This window comes from Manis pentadactyla, chromosome X, assembly GCF_030020395.1.
Source record: "Manis pentadactyla isolate mManPen7 chromosome X, mManPen7.hap1, whole genome shotgun sequence".
Taxonomy (NCBI): Eukaryota; Metazoa; Chordata; class Mammalia; order Pholidota; family Manidae; genus Manis; species Manis pentadactyla.
In genome coordinates this window covers 11,656,069-11,681,977 of record NC_080038.1, presented here as the reverse complement: position 1 = coordinate 11,681,977, position 25,909 = coordinate 11,656,069, and the positions used below count along the sequence as shown (strand labels likewise).

Here is a 25,909-nt window from a genome sequence, read left to right as displayed (position 1 = left end):
CACTGGAAACATGCTCAACTAATTTGAATGAATTTAAATAGCCACATGTGGCTAGAGGCTACCATTTTGTGTAGCAAAGCTTTAAATGATAAATTTAGGATTGAACCTCCGCATTCAGTCATTCTGTCACTATTGCAGCAGTGTCTTTGGGTCTCAGGTGGTAAGTGATGGGATTTGTGGTTTTTGAATTCCAGACTAGATTTATAGATCATTTGATAACGCATCTCATCTAAAGCTTTAAAGTTGTACTTATTTACCCCTATAAAACTCACATTCTATCATCTTCAGTTTGATATATATAGCAATTAAAATTATTTTTAAAGTAGGGAATATAGCACACTATACTATAGTAATTATGCTCTGTGCTATAGTAATTAGGGGATTAGGGAATTGCCTCATCTCTAATTAGGAGTTGCTTCCTAATCTCAGAAAAAACATAGTTTTTGAGAGTTCTGTTTGGAGGAAGGAATTTATAATCCCAGAAAATTTCTACCCAGATTTGGAAATGTTGCCCATTTAATCTTACCATTCCAAGAGGGGATTCCTGTTGTTAAAAGTATCTGGGAAAAGTTACTTTTCTGTTCCTTTACATCTAGAAGAACTTGAATTGCTTATATAGAGGCTTCTTACAATGGTCAATATGAAAATAGCATAATTTCCGCCTGATCATGTAAGTAATATATGCTCATTGTGAAAGTTCACACATTCTGGGAAAGTATAAGGAAGAGAATAAACATATCTTAAACCCTCGCCACCTTGAGCCATAACCACCAGCAGCATGTTGCAAGGCCGTCCCTTTATCACGCAGAGACCTCATCACAGGGGAGTAGTGGGGATAGGCTGAACTAGGAGTGCCAGGTCAGGTTCTTGGTGCCGCCTATGATTAATGTCCAACCTAAAGCTGGGAATGCAGCAAGTCCAAGGGGATTCTTCCCTGGGGAAAAGAGAAGACCTTGTAGGAAATGGCCAGAATGACCTCCAGTTAGACCATAGTGTGAGGGAGGCCGTGGAAATGGAGCTAGCATTAGTCTATGAAGAGCCTTCAAAAAGCAGGTGGACTTTAGGAAAGCAGAATTCATCTTGCCATTCAAAAATTTTTGTTAACTTTGCTCACTCTAACACCTTCCACAAATAAAATTCTGGGTCGCTTATTAAATGAGATGTTTTGCAGTTTGAAGTTCTGCTGTGAAGATGGATCATGAAAATCACTGGCTATGATGATAACAAATTAAATAATCATCTCACCATTTAGTGAGTTTTCTTATTCAAAGTTAAGACCTATAAAGCAGTTCTCATGTTTGTCTGCTTCAGTCGCCTCCTGATTGTTCTCATTTCAGATCACCCCTATTTTGTTGGTGTCCTATTCCATCCTGAGTTTTCTTCTAGGCCGATGAAGCCTTCCCCTCCGTACCTGGGGCTATTACTTGCGGCTACTGGGAAACTGAATGCGTACCTGCAACGGGGACGCAAACTGTCTAAGAGGTAACCACCTTACTGCTCTTAGCAACAACCCAAGATGCGGTTGGCAACAGCTTTGGTTTCTCAGAAAGTTTAATATCATTACGGGGTTTGTTTTGAAGTGAGAATCATTTTTCCCTTCTGACAGTCATAATTTGCTCTCTTACAGAAAGTGATGTAATCACATCTACAACAGTAACGTGTCAGCTTTCCAAACCATGCCAGCACTGGGTGTTAGTTTGGAAACTTTTGTCGTCTTGATAACTTAAAAATAGGATTTTCTTTGTTGACTCTTTGATTAATAAATATATGTTAATGTTTTATATGTTTATTGGCTCTTTGTTTTATGAATAATCTGTTTATGTCCTTTGCCCTATTTTTCCTTTTGTTGTTATATCCTTTTTCTTACTGATTGCTCAGCTCTTTATATATAAAGGACATTAACCCTTTGCAAAGTTGCAAATATTTTTTCAGAGTGATTCTCTTTGTCTTCTATGTTTTTAATGGTAGTTTTCATTTTCCCTAGACAGTTTTAAATAAGGACCTTATGTAGCCTTTATTTATGTATTTTTTTAATTTATGTAGTCAAATCTTTAACTGTTATGGGTTCTGCCTTTTCTATCATGCCCAAAGTCTTCCCTTCCCTATCAAAAGATTACATAAAAGATAAGCCATGTGTTCTCCACTACCACTTGGATGGTTTCCATTTTACAGTTTAAATCTATAATTTTGGGTGTAGTATATGAGGTAGGATCTGCCCCCACCTTAGTAAGGGGGCTGATTTATTTAGGGATTTCTATCTTGTTCCATTGATGATTTCCCTTCTTACCTTTGTACCCTTACCACCCTTTTCATTATCATTGCGTTATTGTAAATCAAGCCCCTAATCAGTTCCACTTCCATTATGATAACACTTTTTAAAATGTATTTTGCTGTCCTTCTAGGTGAATTACACAATTATTTTAAAAATCAGGTTCAAATAAAAAAATCTCTCAGGGATTTTCATTAAAATTTTTTACATTTAAATATCAGTTTGGGGAGAATTTATATCTTCGTTTCTTCTCATCCAAGAATATTCTATGTAATAACTTTAAAAGTGGAAGGAACTAGCCAGAGTCATAGACTTCGGCAGGGGCTATTACCACAGTAAGCAGATAATAACCCTTGTGCCACTGCAGCTGAGGTCCGCCAGGATCAGGGCCTGGTGGGTATGTGTGCTTGGGTGACACAAGCCTGCTTATTTTCGACATTACTTGCTAGGAGAAGCTCACAGCTCTCTAGCGTTTCCTTAACTGCATTCAGATGGGAACAGCTTTACACGTTGGGTGTCCTGCTGAATTAATGATCACTCCTTGCACTGTTTGAATCGCTGCACTGGTTTTCAAACTGCCCTGTGGACCTGGAGTGAGCGCTGCCGTGAGGAGCAGGCGGGGGCTCTCCGGCTACAGCTGAGCAGCTCCCCTTTATCTGGCCCATGTGGCATGGATCCGCAGAGACTGTATGTGAAGAGCTTCCTGTGTTCTGAGGCTGCACGGCTTATGGAACATATTGGAAATTCCGTGTGTTTCCATGTCAGATGTGTGCTGTGACCTTGTCTCAGCCACTTCATTTTCTCCATTATTTCAGGTGCTCACACACAAAAGGAGGGTGACAAGGAATGGAGCAAGACAGATGGCTGGGAGAAATAATATACACACAACTATCTGCTTGTTTGCAAGCAGTGACTAATAATGAACATTACCTAATTTGTGTGGGCTGCCCACCTGTGTGCTGGATGGCACACCGATTCCCACATGGGGCTGGTAGTTTCTGAGAAAAGTGACTGCTTGCTAGAGACTACTGAGCAAGATACAGTATGTCTTGGAGTGAAGGAAAGACTTCTTAACATAACTCTAATGCTGGCATTGGAATTTACAGCTTGCTTAGCAGGCTTCCACAGTAGTTGGAGAATTCCTATGTGTCAGCCATAAACTGGTGTGTTCCTTAAGAGCAGCCAGCATCTTATTTATCTTTGTCTCCCTGGCTCCCTAGCACACAGATTGTTTATTATGCATTAACATGATAATCATAGGTAGCAGGGGAGGATATAATCTAGTCTAATCTTGACACCTTGCAGGGGGTTTTCCAACTGAGAATGGTGACCATGAATTAATCCAGTGACAGACACCAGGATTCCAGAGTAACCTTGTCCTTCAACTCCTCTCTGCCCAGCTCCATGGCCTTAGTGAACACTGAAAAGCAAATGGCTGCTTTGATGGCCAGGCTCTAATGTGAGCTGAGTTGGGACTGTATTTCTGTCAAACAAGATTACTGTCTGTAATCAACCCTAAACAAATGTGACAAGGAGTATGAACAGTAGGATAATGACTTCCTTTCCCAGAAATTGACTGATGATGTTTAACCGTGTGGTGCATGTGCAGCTGATATCTTTATAAAGTCCAGAATGTAAAAATCCTTGGCTTTGAGCAAGTACACCTGACCTAGAACCTCTGCATTCTGCCTCATGGAGAACATCTAGCTTTTGGTGCCTGGGAAATTGCACTAAGAATACTATTTTGGGATCTAAAGCTGCTGAGCTGAATTCTCAGCTACTGCATTATCTCTAGAATAGTAGCAGTTGTGAAGACCAATTCCATCTGGTTTGAGACTTGTAGTGATCTGTTCAAGAGGCCTAACAGTGTGAGGATCGTATTTTTTAGCTTATTATAAGCTACTCAAAAGTACATGCAAAATCAAGCTAACTGTCTTGTTTTGGGAGCCCCTCAAGACCACCCACACATTTGATGGCTCACTAGAAGGAAATCAGAATATAGTTGTACTCAAGGCTGAAATTTATTACAGTGCCAGCGTAGGCATACACAGCTGGAGCAGTAAGAGAAAAAGATGTAAGTGGAGTCTGAGAAATCTATGCTCTCTCACTCCTGCAAGAGGTCACGCAGAGCTCTCCCTCCAGCACTGAACATGCGGCAACACGCATATGATGTTGATGCCCAGAGGGGCCCATTTGAGACTCAGAGTTTAGGGTTTTTATTGGGGCTGGTCATGCAGGCTTTCTCTGCCTAGCAGCCACCCAAATTCCAGACTCCCGGAAGGCAAGCAAGTGTTCACCATAAATCACATTGTACAAACAGCCTAGACCCAGCAAACCAACCTTATCAGTTAAAATGGACAAATATTTTGAAAGCCAAGTTCCCAAATTCCCTGGCAAGTAGGCTATCTAAAGATAGCAGCCTCAGGTCTGCTGTGTTAACTCTTTTTGCATGAGTCTGATAAACCATTTTTAGAATAAATTGAGTCTAATTTATTTGGTCCATAATGGAATTTATGGCCCATTAAATAAATTATAATTTTTTGTTGACAATCTCTCCCCTGGCGTTTAAACCTAATTTGTTCTGTGTGTAAAAGGTAACCACAAATTTGCATGGTTTTGCTAGCGTATGATAAGATGGAATGAGACCACTTCATGTAATTGTAAGAAAATAATTTTAGGAGACTTAACACTAGATGGACTATACAAAGGTGCTTGTAATTGCAAGTTCTTTAGTATCTAGAAAACAAAGCATATAATCTCTGTCCAGAATTCCCTTTTTAAGCAACTGGAGAAAGAAGGGTCTAAAGTTCATGTGTGGTTTTTCAGCATGCATGTCTCGGGCTGTCCTGCAAGGTTCTTAGGCACAAGGCTCTACACATCAAGTTTAGGAACAACTTCCAGTTTTCATGATGCTGGCATTTATCATGCCCCTTTGACAGGTCAGAGTAAAACTTCCTTGCGTAGATAGTGCTTATTCTATGTTAGAAATCAAGAAGTTAGATGGGGTTCACTCAACAGTTCACAGAAATGCTGCTCTTTGGGCAAACCTATGTTTAAAATATAAAACTGGAATCTTAAGACATTTAAGTAGCATTTTATTCTAGGTTTTGAGATCTTGGATTCCATGTCTCCACCCAACAATCCTACCTCCTGTGTAGGGAAGTCATCATTTTGTGGCAAAACAGGAGGCGGGCTGGTACAGAAACAACAGGAGGGAAGTGACTCAGTGATTCGCTGTATTTGCTTGATTCTTTCAGACCCAACTCAGAAGTTGAAGCTATAATCAGAGGGTCCTTAAAGGAAGTACGTACCTGGCACCAGGTCCTGCCATTTCCTGATGCCCTGTGTGCTCCTGCTATCCAAGTCTGTTCTCTCCCTTGCACCTACCCTTCCCTCCCTACTTTTATCTTTGAATCCTGGCAGTGGTAGGGAACAAAGGTGCCCCTTTCATTCACCAATGTCTCTGGTCTCTCTCCAGTGTCTATTGGGGTTTTCCTTCTAAGTGACATGCTGGCTTCCAGTCTGGAGAAATTTTGTTCTCTGTTGACTTCTAGATGTAGGATTAAAGAAAAATTTGAAAGTAGAAAAAAAGGACCCATAAACCCACCAGCCTAACACAGACACTGTGCTCATGTTTGAGTACTTCCCTCCAGCTTTTATTCATCTCCATAGATGACTCATTTCATAGTTGAAATCATAATAGTAAGTGTGTGTATTTCTTTTTTACCAACTCTTTTATTTTGAAAACTTTCAAATCTGCAGAAAAGATGAGTGACTAGCCAGAGTGAGTACTTGCATACCTTTCACCTAGATGCATCAATTATTGCCATTTTGCTTCTCTCTCCTAAGTAACGTAGTGATGGTCTGGTCTGGCTGTCTCTTTTGTAAAGCAGTGTTTTTCTCCATTTGCTTTGTAAAATACCGTCCCCCACTGAAATGAACTAGAGGTCCTGGAAGAAATGGTTGGTTCCAGGTCCGGGCAGGGAAAGTACAGGATGAGCCTGGAACATGTTGGATTTCAAGGAGGGAAGACTTAAAAACTGATGGGGAGGTTTTATATAAGGTCAAATAAGTCAGCTTGAAAGGGCTCCTGCTGGCCTCATTTTGGACAATTTGAATATCAAAAAGAAAGATGACAGCATTGGATTGTAACACACTACATTTCTGGAAAAAAATTTTACATTACGCAATGTAAATTTACATTACAAAAATTTACATTTACAAAAAATTAATTTACATTACATGATGGAAAAAATTCCATAATGATACTCAGAAAAAAAGAAAAGGCCATGAGCGAGCTGGTAGTGGCGGCGGCGGCTGAGCGAGGAGCCCGGGAGTGGCCTGTGTGAGTTGGCGGCGGCGGCAGCAGGCAAATGAGGGGCCCAGGAGCGGCCTGCGCGAGTTGGCAGTGGCGGCGGTGGCCAAGCGAGGGGCCCCGGAGCGGCCCGCGCGAGCCTGCTGCGGCGGCGGCCGAACGAGCGGCCCAGGAGTGGCCCGCACAAGCCTGCTGTGGCGTCTGCGGCCGAGTGAGCTGCCCAGGAGCAACCACACCCCCAGCAGCCGCCCAGAATCTCCTCCCAGTGCACAGCTGCCTGGGCCAGATCCAAAGGCCGCCGGCAGCATGCAGCTCCCCAGTGGGGGCACTGCTCTCACTGGAGAGCACACACGGCACGCCTGCCACTCCCCGCAGGGCTCTGCCCTACCCTGATGGAGACCTCGCCCACAGCAGCACAGTGGATTAATCTGGAGGCTGCTCCAGGTGTGCGGGTAACTGACACAGACAGCAGAGAAGGGAAAGGCAACCAGCAAGCAGGAAAGGACTTTGTTCTCCAGCTGACAAACATGCCACCTGCCTACAGCTACCTCTATCTCCATGAAAAGACAGAAGAATTTGGTGTAGTCCAAAATTACCCAGACAAACCCCGAGAGAGGGCCTGGGGAGATAGATTTAACCAATCTCCCTGAAAAACAATTCAAAATAAACGTCATAACCATGCTGATGGGTCCTCAGAGAAATATGCAAGAGTTAAAGGATAAAGTTGGAAGGGAGAATACAGAAATAAAACAGTCTCTGGAAGGACTTAAGAGCAGACTGGATGTGGTGCAAGAGGCCATTAACGGAACAGAAATCAGAGAACAGGAACACAGAGAAGCTGATGCAGAGAGAGACAAAAGTATCTCCAGGAATGAAAGAATATTAAGAGCACTGTGTGACCAATCCAAATGCAACAATATTCACATTATAGGGGTACCAGAAGAAGAAGAGAGAGAAAAGGGGATAGAAAGTGTCTTTGAAGAAATAATTGCTGAAAACTTCCCTAGAATGGGGGGAGGAAATAGTCTCTTAGACCATGGAGGCTCACAGAACTCCCAACACAGGGGACCCAAAGAGAACAATACCAAGACACATAATAATTAAAATGGCAAAGATCAAAGACAAGCACAGAGTATTAAAGGCAGCCAAAGAGAGAAAAAAGGTCACCTACAAAGGAAAACCCATCAGGCTATCATCAGACTTCTAAACAGAAACCTTACAGGCCAGAAGAGAATGGCATGATATATTTGATGCAATGAAACAGAAGGGCCTTGAACCAAGGATACTGTATCCAGCACGATTATTATTTAAATATGAAGGAGGGATTAAACAATTCCCAGACAAGCAAAAGTTGAGGGAATTTGCCTCCCACAAACCACCTCTACAGAACATCTTACAGGGACTGCTTTAGATGGAAGCACTCCTAAGGCTAAATAGATGTCAGCAGAGAAAATAAAATCACAGCAAAGAAAGCAGACCAACCAGATACTAACTAAAGGCAAAAAATAAAATCAACTACTCACAAAAGCAGTCAAGGGAAACACAAAAGAGTACAGAATAAAACACCTAACATATAAAGAATGGAGGAGGAGGAATAAGAAGGGAGAGAAATAAAGAATCATCAGACTGTGCATATAATACCTTAGTAAGTGAGTTAAGTTAGACAGATACTAAAGAAGCTAACCTTGAACCTTCAATCATGAATCTAAAGCCTGCAATGAAAACAAGTACATATCTCTCAATAATCACCCTAAATGTAAATGGCCTGAATGCACCAATCAAAAGACACAGAGTAACAGAATGGATAAAAAAGCAAGACCCATCTATATGCTGCTTACAAGAGACTCACCTCAAACGCAAAGACATACAAAGACTAAAAGTCAAGGGATTGAAAAAGATATTCCATGCAATCAATAGGGAGAAAAAAGTAGGTGTAGCAGTACTGGTATCAGACAAAATAGACTTCAAAGAAAGTAACAAGAGATAAAGAAGGATATTACATAATGATAAAGGGGTCAGCCCAACAAGAGGATATAGCAATTATAAATATATATGCACCCAACACAGGAGCACCAACATATGTGAAACAAATACTAACAGAATTAAAGGAGGAAAGAGAATGCAATGCATTCATTTTAGGAGATTTCAACACACCACTCACTCCAAAGGACAGATCCACCAGACAGAAAATAAGTAAGGACACATAGGCACAGAATGACACATTAGAACAGATGGACTTAACAGACATCTATAGAACATTCCACCCAAAAGCAGCAGGATACACATTCTTCTCAAGTGCACATGGAACATTCTCCAGAATAGACTGCATACTAGGCCACAAAAAGAGCCTCAGTAAATTAAAAAAGATTGAAATTCTACCCACCAACTTCTCAGACCACAAGGTATAAAACTAGAAATAAATTGTACAAAGAAAGCAAAAAGGCTCACAAACACATGGAGGCTTAACAACATGCTCCTAAATAATAAATGGATCAATGACCAAATTAAAACAGAGATCAAGCAATATATGGAGACTAATGACACCATCAGCATAAAGCCCCAACTTCTGTGGGACACAGCGAAAGCAGTTCTAAGAGGAAAGTATATAGCAATCCAGGCCTATCTAAAGAAGGAAGAACATTCCCAAATGAATAGTCTAAAGACACAATTATTGAAACTGGAAAAAGAAGAACAAATGAGGCCCAAAGTTAGCAGAATGAGGGACATAATAAAGATCAGAGAAGAAATAAATAAAATTGAGAGCAATAAAACAATAGAAGAAATCAATGAAAACAAGAGTTGTTTCTTTGAAAATATAAACAAAATAGGTAAGTCCCTAGCCAGACTTATTAAGAGAAAAAGAGAATCTGCACACATCAACAGAATCAGAAATGAGAAAGGAAAAATCACGACGGACCTCACAGAAATACAAAAAATTATTAGAGAATACTATGAAAATCTATATGCTAACAAGCTGGAAAACCTAGAAGAAATGGACAACTTCCTAGAAAAATACAACCTTCCAAAACTGACCAAGGAAGAAACAGAAAATCTAAACAGACCAATTACCAGCAAATAAATTAAATCAGTAATCAAAAAACTACCCAAGAACAAAAACCCTGGGCCAGATGGATTCACCACTGAATATTACTAGACATTGAGAGAAGACATAATACCCATTCTCCTTAAAGTTTTCCAAAAAACAGCTGGGGAGGGGATACTCCCAAACTCATTCTATGAAGCCAGCATCACTCTAATACCAAAACCAGGCAAAGACCCCACAAAAAAAAGTTACAGACCAATATCCCTGATGAACATAGATGCAAAAATACTCAACAAAATATTAGCAAACAGAATTCAAAAATACATCAAGAGGGTCATACACCATGACCAAGTGGGATTCATCTCAGGGATGCAAGGATGGTACAACATTCGAAAATCCATCAACATCATCCACCACATCAACAAAAAGAAGGACAGAAACCATATGATCATTTCCATAGATGCTGAAAAAGCATTCGACAAAATTCAACATCCATTCATGATAAAAACTCTCAACAAAATGGGTATAGAGGGCAAGTACCTCAACATAATAAAAGGCCATATATGACAAACCCACAGCCAATATCATACTTAACAGCGAGAAGCTGAAAGCTTTTCCTCTAAGATTGGGAAGAAGACAGGGATGCCCACTCTCCCCACTGTTATTCAATATAGTACTGGAGGTCCTAGCCACGGCAACAAAACAAAACAAAGAAATAAAGGGCATGTAGATTGGTAAAGAGGAAGTCAAACTGTCACTATTTGCAGATGACATGATATTGTACATAAAAAACCCTAAAGACTCCACTCCAAAACTACTAGAACTAATATCAGAATTCAGCAAAGTTGCAGGATACAAAATTAATACACAGAAATCTGTAGCTTTCCTATACACTAACAATGAACTAACAGAAAGAGAAATGAGGAAAACAATTTCATTCACAATTGTATCACAAAGAATAAAATACCTAGGAATAAACCTAACCAAGGAAGTGAAAGACCTATACCCTGAAAACTAGAAGACACTCTTAAGAGAAATTAAAGAGGACACTAACAAATGGAAACTCATCCAATGCTCTTGGCTAGGAAGAATTAATATTGTCACAATGGCCATCCTGCCCAAAGCAATCTACAGATTCAATCCCTATCAAATTACCAACAGCATTCTTCAACGAACTGGAACAAATAGTTCAAAAATTCATATGGAACCACCAAAGACCCTGAATAGCGAAAGCAATGCTGAGAAGGAAGAATAAAATGGGGGGGATCTTGCTCCCCAACTTCAATCTCTACTACAAAGCCACAGTAATGAAGACAATTTGGTACTGGCACAAGAACAGACTCACAGACCAGTGGAACAGAATGGAGACTCCAGACATTAACCCAAACATATATGGTCAATTGATATACGATAAAGGAGCCATGGACATACAATGGGGAAATGACAGCCTCTTCAACAGTTGGTGTTGGCAAAACTGGACAGCTACATGTAAGAGAATGAAACTGGATCATTGTTTGACCCCATGCACAAAAGTAAATTCGAACTGGATTAAAGACCTGAATATAAGTCATGAAACCATAAAACTCTTAGAAAAAAACATAGGCAAAAATCTCTTGGATATCAACATGAGCGGCTTCTTCATGAACATATCTCCCTGGGCAAGGGAAACAAAAGCAAAAATGAACAAGTGGCACTATATCAAGCTTAAAAGCTTCTGTACAGCAGAGGACATCACCAATACAACAAAAAGGCATCCTACAGTATGGGAGAATATATTCATAAATGACGGATCCGATAAAGGGTTGACATCCAAAATACATAAAGAGCTCACGCACCTTAACAAACAAAAAGCAAATAATCCAATTAAAAAATGGGCAGAGGATCTGAACAGACAGTTCTCCAAAGAAGAAATTCAGATGGCCAACAGACACGTGAAAAGATGCTCCACATCACTAGTCATCAGAGAAATGCAAATTAAAACCACAATGAGATATCACCTTACCCCAGTAAGGATCACCACCATCCAAAAGACAAACAGCAACAAATGTTGGTGAGGTTGTGAAGAAAGGGGAACCCTCCTACACTGCTGGTGGGAATGTAAACTAGTTCAACCATTGTGGAAAGCAGTATGGAGGTTCCTCAAAAAGCTCAAAATAGAAATACCATTTGACCCAGGAATTCCACTCCTAGGAACTTACCCTAAGAATGCAGCAGCCCAGTTTGAAAAAGACAGATGCACCCCTATGTTTATCGCAGTACTACTTACAATAGCTAAGAAAGGGAAGCAACCTAAGTGTCCATCAGTAGATGAATGGATAAAGAAGAGGTGGTACATATAAACAATGGAATATTATTCAGCCATAAGAAGAAGAAAAATCCTACCATTTTCAACAACATGGATGGAACTAGAGGGTATTATGCTCAGTGAATTAAACCAGGTGGAGAAAGACAAATACCAAATGATTTCACTCATCTGTGGAGTATAAGAACAAAGCAAAAAGTGATGGAACAAAACAATAGCAGGCTCACAGAACCCAAGAATGGACTAACAGGTACCAGAGGGAAAGGGACTGGGGAGGATGGGTGGGAAGGGAGGGATGGGTGGGGGGGAAGAAAGGGGGCCTTACGATTAGCCTGTATAATGTGGAGGGGGGGCACGAGGAGGGCTGTGCAACACAGAGAAGATAAGTAGTCATTTTACAACATCTTACTGCGCTGATGGACGGTACTGTGGTGGGGTTTGTGAGGGGGAGCTTGGTGATGGGAGGAGTCTAGTAACCAATTTTACTCATGTAATTGTAGATTAATGATACAAAGGAAAAAAAAAGAAAAGGCGAATTTAAAATATAGAAGCTCTTAATTAGAGAGTCAAATTAAGGATCATCGGTGGATGGCAAAACCATTGGATGAAATGTTGTGAGAAACAGGATATTCATATGTTCTCAAAGCATCAACAGATTCTTTATTACAAAAGCTTAACCCCTCATACGCATTTTCCAAGTTGCCTGGCCTCCTAATGCTTAAGGGCGGCAGACTTCCACATCCGCACCACGTCGCGCCACACAGACCAGGCTTACTCTACCCTGGCCACTGTGTGGTGCCGGAGAAGCAAGGGCCATTCCGAGACGAGCGCATTCCCTCTCTGGGGGCGCTCATTGGGTAGAACAACAGTGCTCTACGTTTTGAGGGTGACTGATCACCTTCCAAGAATGATGAAAGCTGTGCGCCCACTTTCCAGAAAACTGCGCACACATACCAATTTGAGTGCTGTTTCCTGCTGTTTGTATTCTGAAAGCCCCCTATCCGACGACTTTCTTCCAGGGGTCCTCAGACATGGACCCCCAGCTAAGAAAGGGGGGGATAGGTGAGTGCAGAGCCCCAGCAGCATGGGGCTGCAGCACAGGGGTGCCTTCAGCAGTGAGGCTAACTTCCGAGAACGACTCCCTGCAAGTGGTACCGCCCCTCACCACACACACCATCCACGTGTCTGGCCAGACTCTCGCGAGGAAGCTCAGAGCCCTCCTCTCTCCCGCCGCAGGACAGAGCCAGCAGGTCCGAGGGGCTCCTGCGGGAACCGACTCGGCCCGTACATAGGGTCTGCCCGCTGCTGGGGAGTGTGGCCAGGCTTCACCACAGAGGCTCTGGAGGAGGGACTGGCTGAGTTCAAACCCAGCTGTTTAGTTGTCCAGCCGCCTGTGACCTTACTCTTCTGTGCCTCAGTTTCCTTATAAAAGGGGGTGGCACTAGTACCCACCTCACATGGTAATAATGAAGATTAAGTTTCATATTAAATATATAAAGCACTTAGCATAGTGGCTGGTGGGTGGAAGGAAATGAAATGGGAGTTATTATTATTGCTCTATTTTAATTTTCTCTTAGTCCCCATCTCCTTCATCTCTTACGTACTACACAGCCTCCTATCTGGTCTCTTTATACCTCCAGCTTCCCTCCTTTCAGTCCATCTTCTGCTGGCAGAATATTTTGGGGCTTACAACTCACAATGGCTTCCGCTGATTTCCAGGACAAAATGCACACAAATCTATAGGAAACAGTTTGCTGTCCCCTGATCTCCCCCAGAAGGTTTTTAACGCGTTTGCCCTGGGCTCACACCGCTTTCTTGGTTTTTGATATACATTCGTGAGCTGCTTGGCAAGAGGGGAAGGCCAGTCCAGGCCGTTCTGTTAGGATGCTAGCTAGCCCAGTCATCAGGTGGACTTCCGGGGCGGAGCGGCCCCTCCGTTGATGGTAGAGTGCGTTTTTCTCCCTGTAAAGCGTACTTTTCCCACCTTGGGTGGTTCTTTGACTAGGAGATTCTCTTTTCTCTTTGCATGAATCCGATATGCGTTTTCCAGCACTATTTTAAAGTTGGAATCACCTTGCCCTTTTTTTTACCTTTGGGCTGCACGTTTGATGTCACCAGGGGCCATTCTTGCGACCTGTGGTGCAAATATTTTCCTTCCGCGGGGCCATTGTGGAGGAGTAAAGTGGGGGCTATGCTATCGATCAAACTTCTGGGTTTTCACTTACTGGGGAGTTTCTTCCAAGTCCCTCCTCCTAAACCTTAGGAGCTTCATTCTTTAGGGTCGTGGTGAGGAACAGTCGAGATGGTGCTTTGTAAACTTCCAATTAGTAGAAAAATACTTTTCCCCTTTTGTTACATTTCAAGCAAAAGTGATCTGGAAAAAAAAAATCTTTTTTGCTTGCTTTCTTTTTTTAACAGTTCTTTTAAACATCTTTTAAAACAGACCCTCTCCCCCACATCCCCTATTGTTTGTCTCCAACTCCATACCTTGAGACTTGAGACTGCTAATAAGCCACATTTGAGCATATCTTCCTTCAGGGATTGAATGTTGCTTTAAAGGTGCTCTTTTCTTGATCCTGGTTCACTGCAGTGTTGACGATGTTGTGCCAGGCGGGAATGGAGTTAATAGTAATACAGACTATTGTGCTCTTAATGTCCCGCCAGGGTCATGTCAATGCAAAACTCATTCAAAGCATGCTAAGTTTTTATTCCATTGCACTTGTATTTTATGGCTTCCAGTGTCTTTTAAGAAGGAACTGAGTATAGCGGTAACAATACTTAATGAATTTTGATATTAAGTATTGTAGGAACTCATGCATGCTGGTAATCCTAAAGCCATAAAGCCTTTTTTTTTTATTGCAGTCACCTCTTTCTGCTAATGGAGAAGAAATGGTGGCTGCCCTGGGGTAACATAAAAGGTGGGAGTGTGAGGCATTACTGTATCTTTGGCCTGGTTCCTTAGAATATTTTTCTTCTTATATGGGAATTTATTAGAAACCAGGAGTATTTGACAAACAAACCTGACCATGACAAGCCTTTTTTGGGGGGGGGTATAACATGATTTTTTATTTCTTTCTCTTTCATATTTTTTAAAAATTTCGTTTTGGTATCGTTAATGTACAATTACTTGAACAACATTATGGTTACTAGACTCCCCTGATTATCAAGTCCCCACCACATACCCCATTACAGTCACTGTCCATCACCATAGTAAGATGCTATAGAGTCACTCCTTGTCTTCTCTGTATATACTGCCTTTCCCGTTGTCCTCCCCACTACATTATGTGTGCTAATTGTAATGCCCTTTTTCCCCCTTGTCCCTCCCTTCCCACCCATCCTCCCCAGTCCCTTACCCTTTGGTAACTGTTAGTCCATTCTTGGGTTCTGTGAGTCTGCTGCTGTTTTGTTCTTTCAGTTTTTTCTTTGTTCTTATACTCCACAGATGAGTGAAATCATTTGATACTTGTCTTTTTCTGCCTGGCTTATTTCATTGAGCATAATACCCTCTAGCTCCATCCATGTTGCAAATGGTAGGATTTGTTTTCTTCTTATGGCTGAATAATATTCCATTGTGTATATGTACCACCCCTTCTTTATCCATTCATCTACTGATGGACACTTAGGTTGCTTCCATTTCTTGGCTATTGTAAACAGTGCAGCAATAAACGTAGGGGTGCATCTGTCTTTTTCAAACTGGAGTGCTGCAGTCTTAGGGTAAATTCCTAGAAGTGGAATTCCTGGGTCAAATGGTATTTCTATTTTGAGCATTCTGAGGAACCTCCATACTGCTTTCCACAATGGTTGAACTAGTTTACATTCCCACCAGCAGTGTAGGAGGGTTCCCCTTTCTCCACAACCTCGCCAACATTTGTTGTTGTTAGTCTTTTCAATGATGGCAATCCTTACTGGTGTGAGGTGATATCTCATTGTGGTTTTAATTTGCATTTCTCTGATGGTTAGCAATGTGGAGCATCTTCTCATGTGCCTTTTGGCCATCTGAATTTCTTCTTTGGAGAAGTGTCTGTTCAGATCCTCTGCCCATTTTTGAATTAGAATATTTGCTTTTTCTGTGTTTAGGTGAGTGAGCTCTTTATATAATTTGGATGTCAACCCCTTATCAGATGTGTCATTTATGAATATATTCTCCCATACTGTAGGATGTCTTTTTGTTCTACTGATGGTGTCCTTTGCTGTACAGAAGCTTTTCAGCTTGATATAGTCCCACTTGTTCATTTTTGCTTTTGTTTCCCTTGCCTGGGGAGATTTGTTTATGAAGAAGCTGCTCGTGTTTATGTCCAAGAGATTTTTGCCTGTTTTTCTCTAAGAGTTTTATGGTTTCATGGCTTACATTCAGGCCTTTGATCCATTTTGAATTTACTTTTGTGTATGGGGTTAGACAGTGATCCAGTTTCATTCCCTTACATGTAGCTGTCCAGTTTTGCCAACACCAGCTGTTGAAGTCGCTGTCATGTCCCCATTGTATGTCCATGGCTCCTGTATTGTATATTAATTGACTGTATATGTTTCGGTTAATATCTGGACTCTATTCTGTTCCACTGGTCTGTGGGTCTATTCTTCTGCCAGTACCGAATTGTCTTGATTACTGTGGCTTTGTAGTAGAGCTTGAAGTGGGGAAATGAGATCCCTCCTGCTTTGTACTTCCTTCTGAGGATTGCTTTGGCTATTCGGGGTCTTTTGTGTTTCCATATAAATTTTAGAACTATTTGTTCAAGTTCATTGATGAATGCTGTTGGTATTTTGATAGGGATTGCATCGAATCTGTAGATTGCTTTAGGCAGGATGGCCATTTTCACAATATTAATTCTTCCTAGCCAAGAGCATGGGATGAATTTCCATTTCTTAGTGTTCTCTTTTATTTCTCTTAAGAGTGTCTTGTAGTTTTCAGAGTATAGGTCTTTCACTTCCTTGGTTAGGTTTATTCCTAGGTATTTTATTCTTTGTGATACAATTGTGAATGAAATTGTTTTCCTCATTTCTCTTTCTGTTAGTTCATTGTTGGTGTATAGGAAAGCTACAGATTTCTGTGTATTAATTTTGTATCCTGCCACTTTGCTGAATTCAGATATTAGATCTAGTAGTTTGGGAGTGGATTCTTTAGGGTTATGTACAATATCATGTCATCTGCAAACGGGGACAGTTTGACTTCTGCCTTGCCAATCTGGATGCCTTGTATTTCTTTGTGTTGTCTGATTGCCATGGCTAGGACCCCCAGAATTACACTGAATAAATATGGGGAGAGTGGGCATCCTTGTCTTGTTTCCAGTCTTAGAGGAAAAGCTTTCAGTTTCTCGCTGTTAAGTATGATGTTGGCTGTGGGTTTGTTATATATGGCCTTTATTATATTGAGGTACTTGCCCTCTATACCCATTTTGTTGAGAGTTTTTATCATGAATGGATGTTGAATTTTGTTGAAAGCTGTTTCAGCATCTATGGAGATGATCATGTAGTTTTTGTCATTCTTTTTGTTGATGTAGTGGATGATGTTGATGGATTTTCAAATGTTGTACCATCCTTGCATCCCTGGGACGAATCACACTTGATTATGATGGATGATTTTTTTGATGTATTTTTGAATTCGGTTTGCTAATATTTTGTTGAGTATTTTTGCATCTGTGTTCATCAGGGATATTGGTGTGTAATTTTCTTTTTTTGTGGTGTCTTTGCCTGGCTTTGGTATTAGAGTGATGTTGGCCTCGTAGAATGAGTTTGGGATTATTCTCTCCTCTTCTACTTTTTGGAATACTTTAAGGAGGATGGGTATTAGGTCTTCTCTAAATGTTTGATAAAATTCAGTGGTGAAACCATCTGGTGCAGGGGTTTTGTTCTTAGATAGTTTTTAATTACCAATGCAATTTCTTTGCTGGTAATTGGTGTATTCAGATTTTCTGTTTCATTCTGGGTCAGCCTTGGAAGTTTGTATTTTTCTAAAAAGTTGTCCATTTCTTCTAGGTTATCCAGTTTGTTACCATATAATTCTTCATAGTATTCTCTCATAATTCTTTGTATTTCTGTGGTGTCCATAGTGATTTTTCCTTTCTCATTTCTGATTCTGTTTATGTGTGTAGACTCTCTTTTTTTCTTGATAAGTCTGGCTAGAGGTTTATTATTTTGTTTATTTTCTTGAAAAAACCAGCTATTGCTTTCATTGATTTGTTCTATTGTTTTATTCTTCTCAATTTTATTTATTTCTGCTTTAATCTTTATTTGTACCTCCTTCTAGTGACTTTGGGCCTCATTTGTTCTTCCTTTTCTAGTTTCATTAATTGTGAGTTTAGACTGTTTGTATGGGATTGTTCTTCTTTCCTGAGGTAGGCCTGTATTGCAATATATTTCCCTCTTAGCAAGGCCTTCACTGCGTCCCACAGATTTTGTTTTTTTGAATCATTGCTGTCATTTGTCTCCATATATTGCTTGATCTCTGTTTTTATTTGGTCATCAATCCATTGATTATTTAGGAGCATGTTATTAAGCCTTCCTGTGTTTGTGGGCTCTTTCATTTGTGTAATTTATTTCTAGTTTCATACCTTTGTGATCTGAGAAGCTGGTTGGTACAATTTTAATCTTTTTAAATTTACTGAGGTTGTTTTTGTGGCCTACTATATGATCTATTCTTGAAAATGTTCCATGTGCACTTGAGAAGAATGTGTATCCTGTTGCTTTTGGATGGAGAATTCTGTAGATGTCCGTTAGGTCCATCTGTTCTAATATGTTGCTTAGTGCCTCTGTCTCTTCACTTATTTTCTGTGTGGTTGATCTGTCCTTTGGAGTGAGTGGTGTGTTGAAGTCTCCTAAAATGAATGCATTGCATTCTATTTCCCCCTTTAATTCTGTTAGTATTTTTTTCACATATGTAGGTCATCCTGTGTGTGGTGCATAGATATTTATAACAGTTATATCCTCTTGTTGGACTGACCCTTTTATCATTATGTAATGTCCTTCTTTGTCTCTTGTGACCTTCTTTGTTTTGAAGTCTATTTTGTTTGATAGAATACTACAACTCCTGCTTTTTTCTCACTATTAGTTTCATGAAATATCTTTTTCCATCCTTCTCTTTCAGTCTGCGTATGTCTTCGGGTTTGAAGTGAGTCTCTTGTAGGCAGCATATAGATGGTTCTTCCATTTTTATCCATTCAGTAACTCTGTGTCTTTTGATTGGTGCATTCAGACCATTTACATTCAGGGTGATTATCGATAGGTATGTACTTATTGCCATTGTGGGCTTTAGATTCATGGTTACCAAAGGTTCAAGGGTAATTCCCTTACAATCTAACAGTCTAATTTAACTCACTTCGTATGCTGTTACAAGTACAACCTAAAGGTTCTTTTTTTTTGTCCTCTTCCATTCTTTGTATGTTATGAATCATATTCTGTACTCTTTGTCTATCCCTTGGGTGACATCTATTTAACTTTAGGAATACTTCCTTCTATAGGAGTCCCTCCAAAATGCACTGTAGAGGTGGTTTGTGGGAGGTAAATTCTCCCAGCTTTTGCTTATCTGAAAATTGTCTAATCACTCCTTCAAATCTAAATGATAACCTTGCCGGGTAGCGTATTCTTGATTCAAGGCCCTTCTGCTTCATTGTATTAAATATATCATGCCATGCCTTTCTGGCCTGTAAAGTTTCTGCTGAGAAGTCTGACGATAGCCTGATGGGTTTTCCTTTGTATGTGATCTTTTTTCTCTCTCTAGCTGCTTTTAAAAGTCCGTCTTTATCCTTGGTGTTTGCCATTTTCGTCATTATAGGTCTTGATGTTGTCTTCCTTGGTCCCTTGCGTTGGGAGATCTGTGCACCTCCATGGCCTGAGAGACTATCTCCTTCACCAGATTGGGGAAATTTTCAGCAATTACCTCCTCAGTGACACTTTCTATCCCTTTTTATCACTCTTCTTCTTCTGGTACCCCTATAATGTGAATATTGTTCCATTTGCATTGGTCACACAGTTCTCTCAATATTCTTTCATTCTTAGAGATTCTTTTTTCTCTCTGTGCTTCAGCCTCTTTATATTCCTCTTCTCTAATTTCTATCCATTTACCGTCTCTTCTGCTACATCTAATCTGCTTTTTAATCCTTCCATTGTATGTTTCATTTCAGATATGGAATTTCTTAATGATTGAATCTCTGACTGAGTTCTTGAATATTTTTCTGTACCCCCATAAGCATGCTTATAATTTTTATTTTGAACTCTCTTTCAGGAAGATTGGTGAGTTCAGTTTCATTTGACCCTTTTTCTGGGGTTTGTGAGATTTGGTTCGGACCATGTTCTTTTGACATTTCATATTTCTGTGTGGTGCCCACTAGTGCCCAGAAGCTCCAGTCTCTGGAGCTGCTCAGCCCCTAGAGTGGGGGTGGGGGTCATAGGGGAGCAGAGCTGATGCCTAGGGGGAGGAAAGATCTGTTTCCTGATCCTGTCTGCAGTGCCTGTCTCCAGTATCAGAGCCAGTTGTCCAAGCACACAGGTGTAAGCCTCTGTGCTCGGCATCTCTAGCTGTTGTGGGCGGGGCCTCTCTCTGGCTGGCATGCTGCCAACACAGTGACTGCCAGTTTGTGAGCTGGTGCTGTCAGGCCAGGAGGAAGGCTCGGCAGGCTGCGTGTCACAGTGGGGGGCCTCAGAGCTGAGCACCCAGCCAGGGAGTTGGGGCACCTGAAGCTACTCAATGTTCCCAACCAGCTGGGCAGAGCACACCCTGACAACCTTGTGCAGCTCTCCCCTCCCCCGCTGAGCACACTCCATGCAAACCCTACCCCTTCAGCAGCCCTCTCGCTGCTAGGAAGCCTCTCAGACTCCCTGCATTTTCCTCTGACACAGAGCGGTTGGATGTGGATCCCCTCCTCCACAAACGGCCATCATCTCAGTCTCCCAAGCACTCTGCCTGTCCCAGCTCACCAACGTCCAGAGCACCACACAGTGTAGGTTTTTGCTCCCAGAGCAGACCTCCAGGGCTGGGTGTTCAGCAGTGTGCATTTCCACCCCCTCCCTGCTCCGTTTCTCTTCCTCTTGCCTGTGAGCTTGGGTGGGGGAAGGGCTTGGGTCCCACTGGATTAAGGCTTTCCTACATTACCCTGTTTCATGAGGTCTGCATTGTTCGTGAGGCTGTATGCAGTCTGCTTCAGCCTTCTTTCTTGTTGCTGTTTTAGGGTTAGTTGTATTAACTAACTATATTTCTGTACTATTTGTGGTTTTTGGGAGGAGTTCTCTGTTTCACCTCTCACACCGCCAACTTGAATCCCCCGGTGACAAGCCTTTTTATCTGTCAAAGAACCACGTGTAGACTGTTGAAGTCAAATCTTGTAAGTCAAGCCAGTATTGTAAGGATAGCAATTCCCATGAGGCAGTGCTGGTGGTATTGATTTTGTCTTGTAAGAAAAAGTACAGTAAAAACTTTTTAAAAAGAAGGCCTCATAATAAACTAATGATTACGACTGTGAAAAAAAAAAGAAGCCCTCGTTATTTGGGGGGCGCATGCATGCATGTGTGAGATTTGCCATGATTTTAATTAGCTGCCATATACTCAGACCTTAAAAAAAAAAAGCCTTCCTAGGGAGTGACAAGGAGGACCATTGCATGGCGATTATGGTTTGTTTTCTAAAAATCATTATTCAGTTGTTTTTAAACCAGTGCTATCCAATAGAACTTTCTGCAATGATGGAAATGTTCTGTAATCTGGCAGTCACCAGCCACATGTGGCTATTGAGTACTTGAAGGGGGGCTCTATGTGTGCAAATGAGGGCTGGAATTTCAATTTCATTTGATGTTTAATTGATTCAAATTTAGATAGCTACTGTGACTTGTGGCTACTGGATTGGATAGCGCAGGTTTAAAACTTGCCCTTCCTCAAATATTCCAAGACACGCATGAGTGGGTTTGTATCTTGAGGCATTTCATAAGATGTAATATGTAAGACCCTAATATCTAATAAGTCTTCCTTCCAAGAAATGTGTGTGTAGGGTTGTGTATACAGAGGAGATATTTGGATATTTAGAAAGACAGGTTGGTCTTAAATAAGGCTGAGCTGTCTCAAATTAAGTGAAAATATACCCAGATAAGCATATCTTATGACTTCTTTAAGTTTGTTCTGTGTAAAACAAAAATGACCCCTAAGTGATATGTAGCACAGAGGTGCACCCCCATAGGACTGAATGTGCAGGAGCCACTGTGCCTTTGTGTGTGGATGATGAGCCACTTTTTATTTCTAGCACTTGGTTTTTGCTGGCTCGTGGATGGCACAAAATCAGCAAGCTGGGCAGTGAAGCCTGTTTTGATAATTCTGTTCTTGAGCGTTGTGGTTTATTTGATTGTCTTACCTCCAGCCCCTGACACATACAGGAGAAAAGCAGTGAACCCACTCATTTGCTTTGGAGATGAGTAAATGCATGCTGAGCCGCCTTTGTTAGACTCAGCCTGTGCCATTTGGATGTGTTGGCAGAGTTTGGGGCAGCCCCTCATCAGACAGGAAATGAGAACCATTAGGTTAGAAAGAGAGCCACCCAAGTCCACTTGCTTATGTGGATAACGAATTACTCTTGGTACTGGGAACCATTCTGAAAATCATGCACCTGGCAGTTTTCATGATTTCTTTTTTAATTTCCATGGCTTTTTGAGAGATACCATGTTATGAATATGTAACCCCCATGAATAGGAACAAGTTATCTTTTTATATAGTTTTCAGAACACATTTATTCATTCTCTTTGGCCCTCATAACATTTTGGTGAGGCTGGAGGTATTGTTACTGTGTTTTGTTTAGAGTCTCAGAACTCAAGTGATCTGTCCAAAGGAATGTGGCTAATAAATAGTATAGTCAGAAGTGCAAAGGGGTAGATGTGGGCCCACCCTTCCTCAGGCTCAGAGGTGGGGAAGGAAGCAGGTATAAAATCTGATACATGAGAAAATGGAGCTCCCTCGGCCCTTTGGGTCTTCTCACTTGCAGTGTCAGGGGACACGCCCCAGGGGCCTGCTTCCCCTCTGCTCCACAGCCTAGACTTGCACTTGTGGCCTGGGTGAGCATGATAGGGATTCTGGCCCCACCTTGAATGAGCTGTGTGCCAGGTGAATCACGTAAACTTCCTTGACTTCATTTCTTCTCACATAGGAGTTGAGTGCAACTTGCAAATCCCCTTTTATTGCATAGAACAAGGAAGGACTCTCCATTTTTGAAGTGAGAGTACATGGATAAGGGTATATCAGCTTTTCTGGAGCAGTTTTTAAAACATTCTTCAGTTACTCCTGTGTTTTCTTTATTGGAGACTCTTTTGTAACAGTAGAAATGATTTTGCTGAATTAAACTCTTAACTAGGAGGATTCTTCTGCTTGATCGGCTTTAAGGAGATATCAGGTTATGTGTTTAGCTAACATATCTTGGCTTTTCTGCCAAGTCTTCATCTCTGTCTGTCTCCTTTACACATCTAGCTCTGTCCCTGCAGCCTTTCTGGTATTTTGTTCACAAGTCAGGGAGGAGAGTGAGGTTGACATTTATGACTTTGTTTGTGTACTTATTGATACTTGCTCAATACGTTTAGAATCAATCTTTGTTTTCTAACCTGCCAGCATAGGGTTTCTCTGATTGTTCCCTTGCATCTCTTAACAAAAAAAAAGTGGATTTTCACCTGTTATGGGATTCAGACTTCCGTTGGTATAAGTCAGCAAACATTTGGCCAAGTCTGGGAATGGGTCAGGCATAAAACACTACTTCCTGGCAGCGTTGTCTCCATAGATCAGTAGAACTCTTGTGGAGTTGATCAACCTGCTGACTTATTTGGAACTGAGCAAGAGGAACTCCAGCCTGAGCCCACAGCTCACAGCTAAAGTAGGATTGTGGGGCTAGCTCATGGAGAAGACATTTCTAAACTCGAGGTAGTCAGAGCATCCTTTATAGTTTCTAATGTGAAAATAGCATAATTGTACAAATTATGTCTCAAACCCTTGGACTTATGGGAATGTTTGTTTCATGCTGCTGACCTATAGTAGTGGCCTTCAGAAGATTATAAATTTCCGTCTAAATTGAAATGCTTTGATACATTTTCTGAATAAGTTACTTCCAATTGAAGAGAAAGCAAATAATCAGTTCCACTGACAAAGGAAGGAGACCATTGTCTGTGGTTGGACAACGTCTTCCTGTACCAACTAGAAAGTGATAGTAGAATATACCTTAGCATTTTCTGAGTGAGGGTTGATTATGGAAAATGTTCAGTATTGTTAAGTAGAATAACTGTCCAGGGTCCTTTTTACACCTTGCTAAATGAGTACTTCTTTTGTTCTAGTGACAGCTACAGTGATTCCAGTGATGACAGCATGTCAGAGCCAAGGACAGCTGAGGTGGAAATAAGCTGAAACTAATACATGACTCAGAATAACCAGGATGGCCTGAGCAAGTAAGATGGAATCCTCCACTTCTTGTTTGTCTTGCAGAGAAGCTGTCGTCCTGGTGGAGAAGGGAGCATTACAGGACTTGTCTCACAGGATTCTGCTCTCTTGGAATTTGCTCTTAGTTGACTGGCTTAGTTAGCAGGACAGACTTGACAGCTGATTGTATTTTTGGGAAACTGGAATGCAGCTGAGAAAGCTAGCAGTTAGCAGTGAGCCTGGGGAAATGGAGTGCACTGGAGGCCAGGGATGAATGTACAAGTGCATCTGTAAATGTGTAGCTGGAGGCAGTAGTGGTTAGAGTTGTAATAGGTCAGGAAACTTGTTCTATAGAAGGTCAGGCAGTAAATATTCTAGGCTTTGTGGGCCATGCAGCCTCTTTTGCAACTACTCCACTCTGCCCATGGAGAGGGAAAGCAGGCTTAGCCAATACATAAATGAACGGTTATGGCTGTGTCCCAATAAAACTTTTTTACTAAAACAGTTTGCTGACCCCTGGCCTAGGTCACTCATGGAAAAGCAGATTTCCTTGATCTGTATAAAATAAATACTGTTTCCTTTCTTTGTAAAGAGATGCCAGAGACTGGCGTGGCTTCTGAGGGCAGCTTATTTTCCCTGCAGTTCTTTTAGGCTTTACTAGAGAGGATAGCAGCCTGGATAGCTTTATTTAATTCAAGCTCAGAGGTGGATATTGCCTGGGGTAACCCTAGGTTGAGTGAGCCGCTTTCTTTAGCAGGACAGCAAATTTGGGAAACTTTGTGCGGAGTTAATTGTTCTTTTCACATTTCACTTAGGGGAAGAACGTTCATGTTCGCCAGGGAAAGCATGTCTCTATCTGCTTACATTCACCTCGAACGTGGAGCCCTTTAGGAGCACCAAAATGGTCCAAAAATCAGCTGGAGGTACTTTAAAGATTTACATTATTCAGTTTCTGATGTTGCTAATACTTATATCCTTTTTTTAAAGGCCATGAAATAACTAAAGCCAAGATGAAGGAACTTTCTGAAGAAATCACCACACTCTTATTTAACTCTGTTTGCTACCAAACATGGGATGAAAGTCTCCAAGGGAATCTAACAGTCTGGGCTTCCAGAACCAAAGGGGTAGTTTCCCCTTTCCCTCCAGAGGTGGCCTTTGGTTCTCACAAATTTTTGTAGCTGATTAAACTTTTTCCAACAACCTAACTGGGGAGAAAGTGTGTTCGTGTTTTACCGGTGTGTGGCTATATCCAGGTGGTGAGCAAGGATCCAGGTAACTGAGCATTCACTGTGCTCTCTGGGGAGGGTGGCAGGGCACAGGCACTAACTAATTTTGAGTCAAAGTTGAGTCATTCTGTTACCTGGAACTGAGCCACAGATCTGTGTGTTGTCCAAGCTTATTTCATTTTCTCACCCTGTTTATTTCTAGTTAAAAGTAAAGTAAGTCCAAGACTGGACATGGCAAGTAAGGCCCTCACCTCAGGCAGATAATTTAAGGGGGCATAAGAAACTAAGGAACAGTGGGGAAAATGGAACTTTCTGACCAGGTTTTCTACCTGGCCTTAAGAGCACACATTGTGTGCTATTATATAACAAGAGCATGTTTGCACATTTATGGTA

The 25,909-nt window shown here is 41.3% G+C and overlaps 1 protein-coding gene across 1 annotated transcript in view; it reads left to right on the top strand.

Annotated features, from left to right (window-relative positions):
* CTPS2 (CTP synthase 2) overlaps positions 1-25,495 on the top strand; it is a 119,450-nt gene extending 93,955 nt beyond the window's left edge. The window contains exons 17-20 of the mRNA XM_057495287.1: positions 1,338-1,482; positions 14,792-14,847; positions 24,209-24,319; positions 25,278-25,495. Coding sequence (XP_057351270.1) covers positions 1,338-1,482; positions 14,792-14,847; positions 24,209-24,273 — 266 coding nt within the window. The 3' untranslated portion in view covers positions 24,274-24,319; positions 25,278-25,495. The remainder of the gene's footprint in view (positions 1-1,337; positions 1,483-14,791; positions 14,848-24,208; positions 24,320-25,277) is intronic.
* Positions 25,496-25,909: the final 414 nt, after the last annotated feature.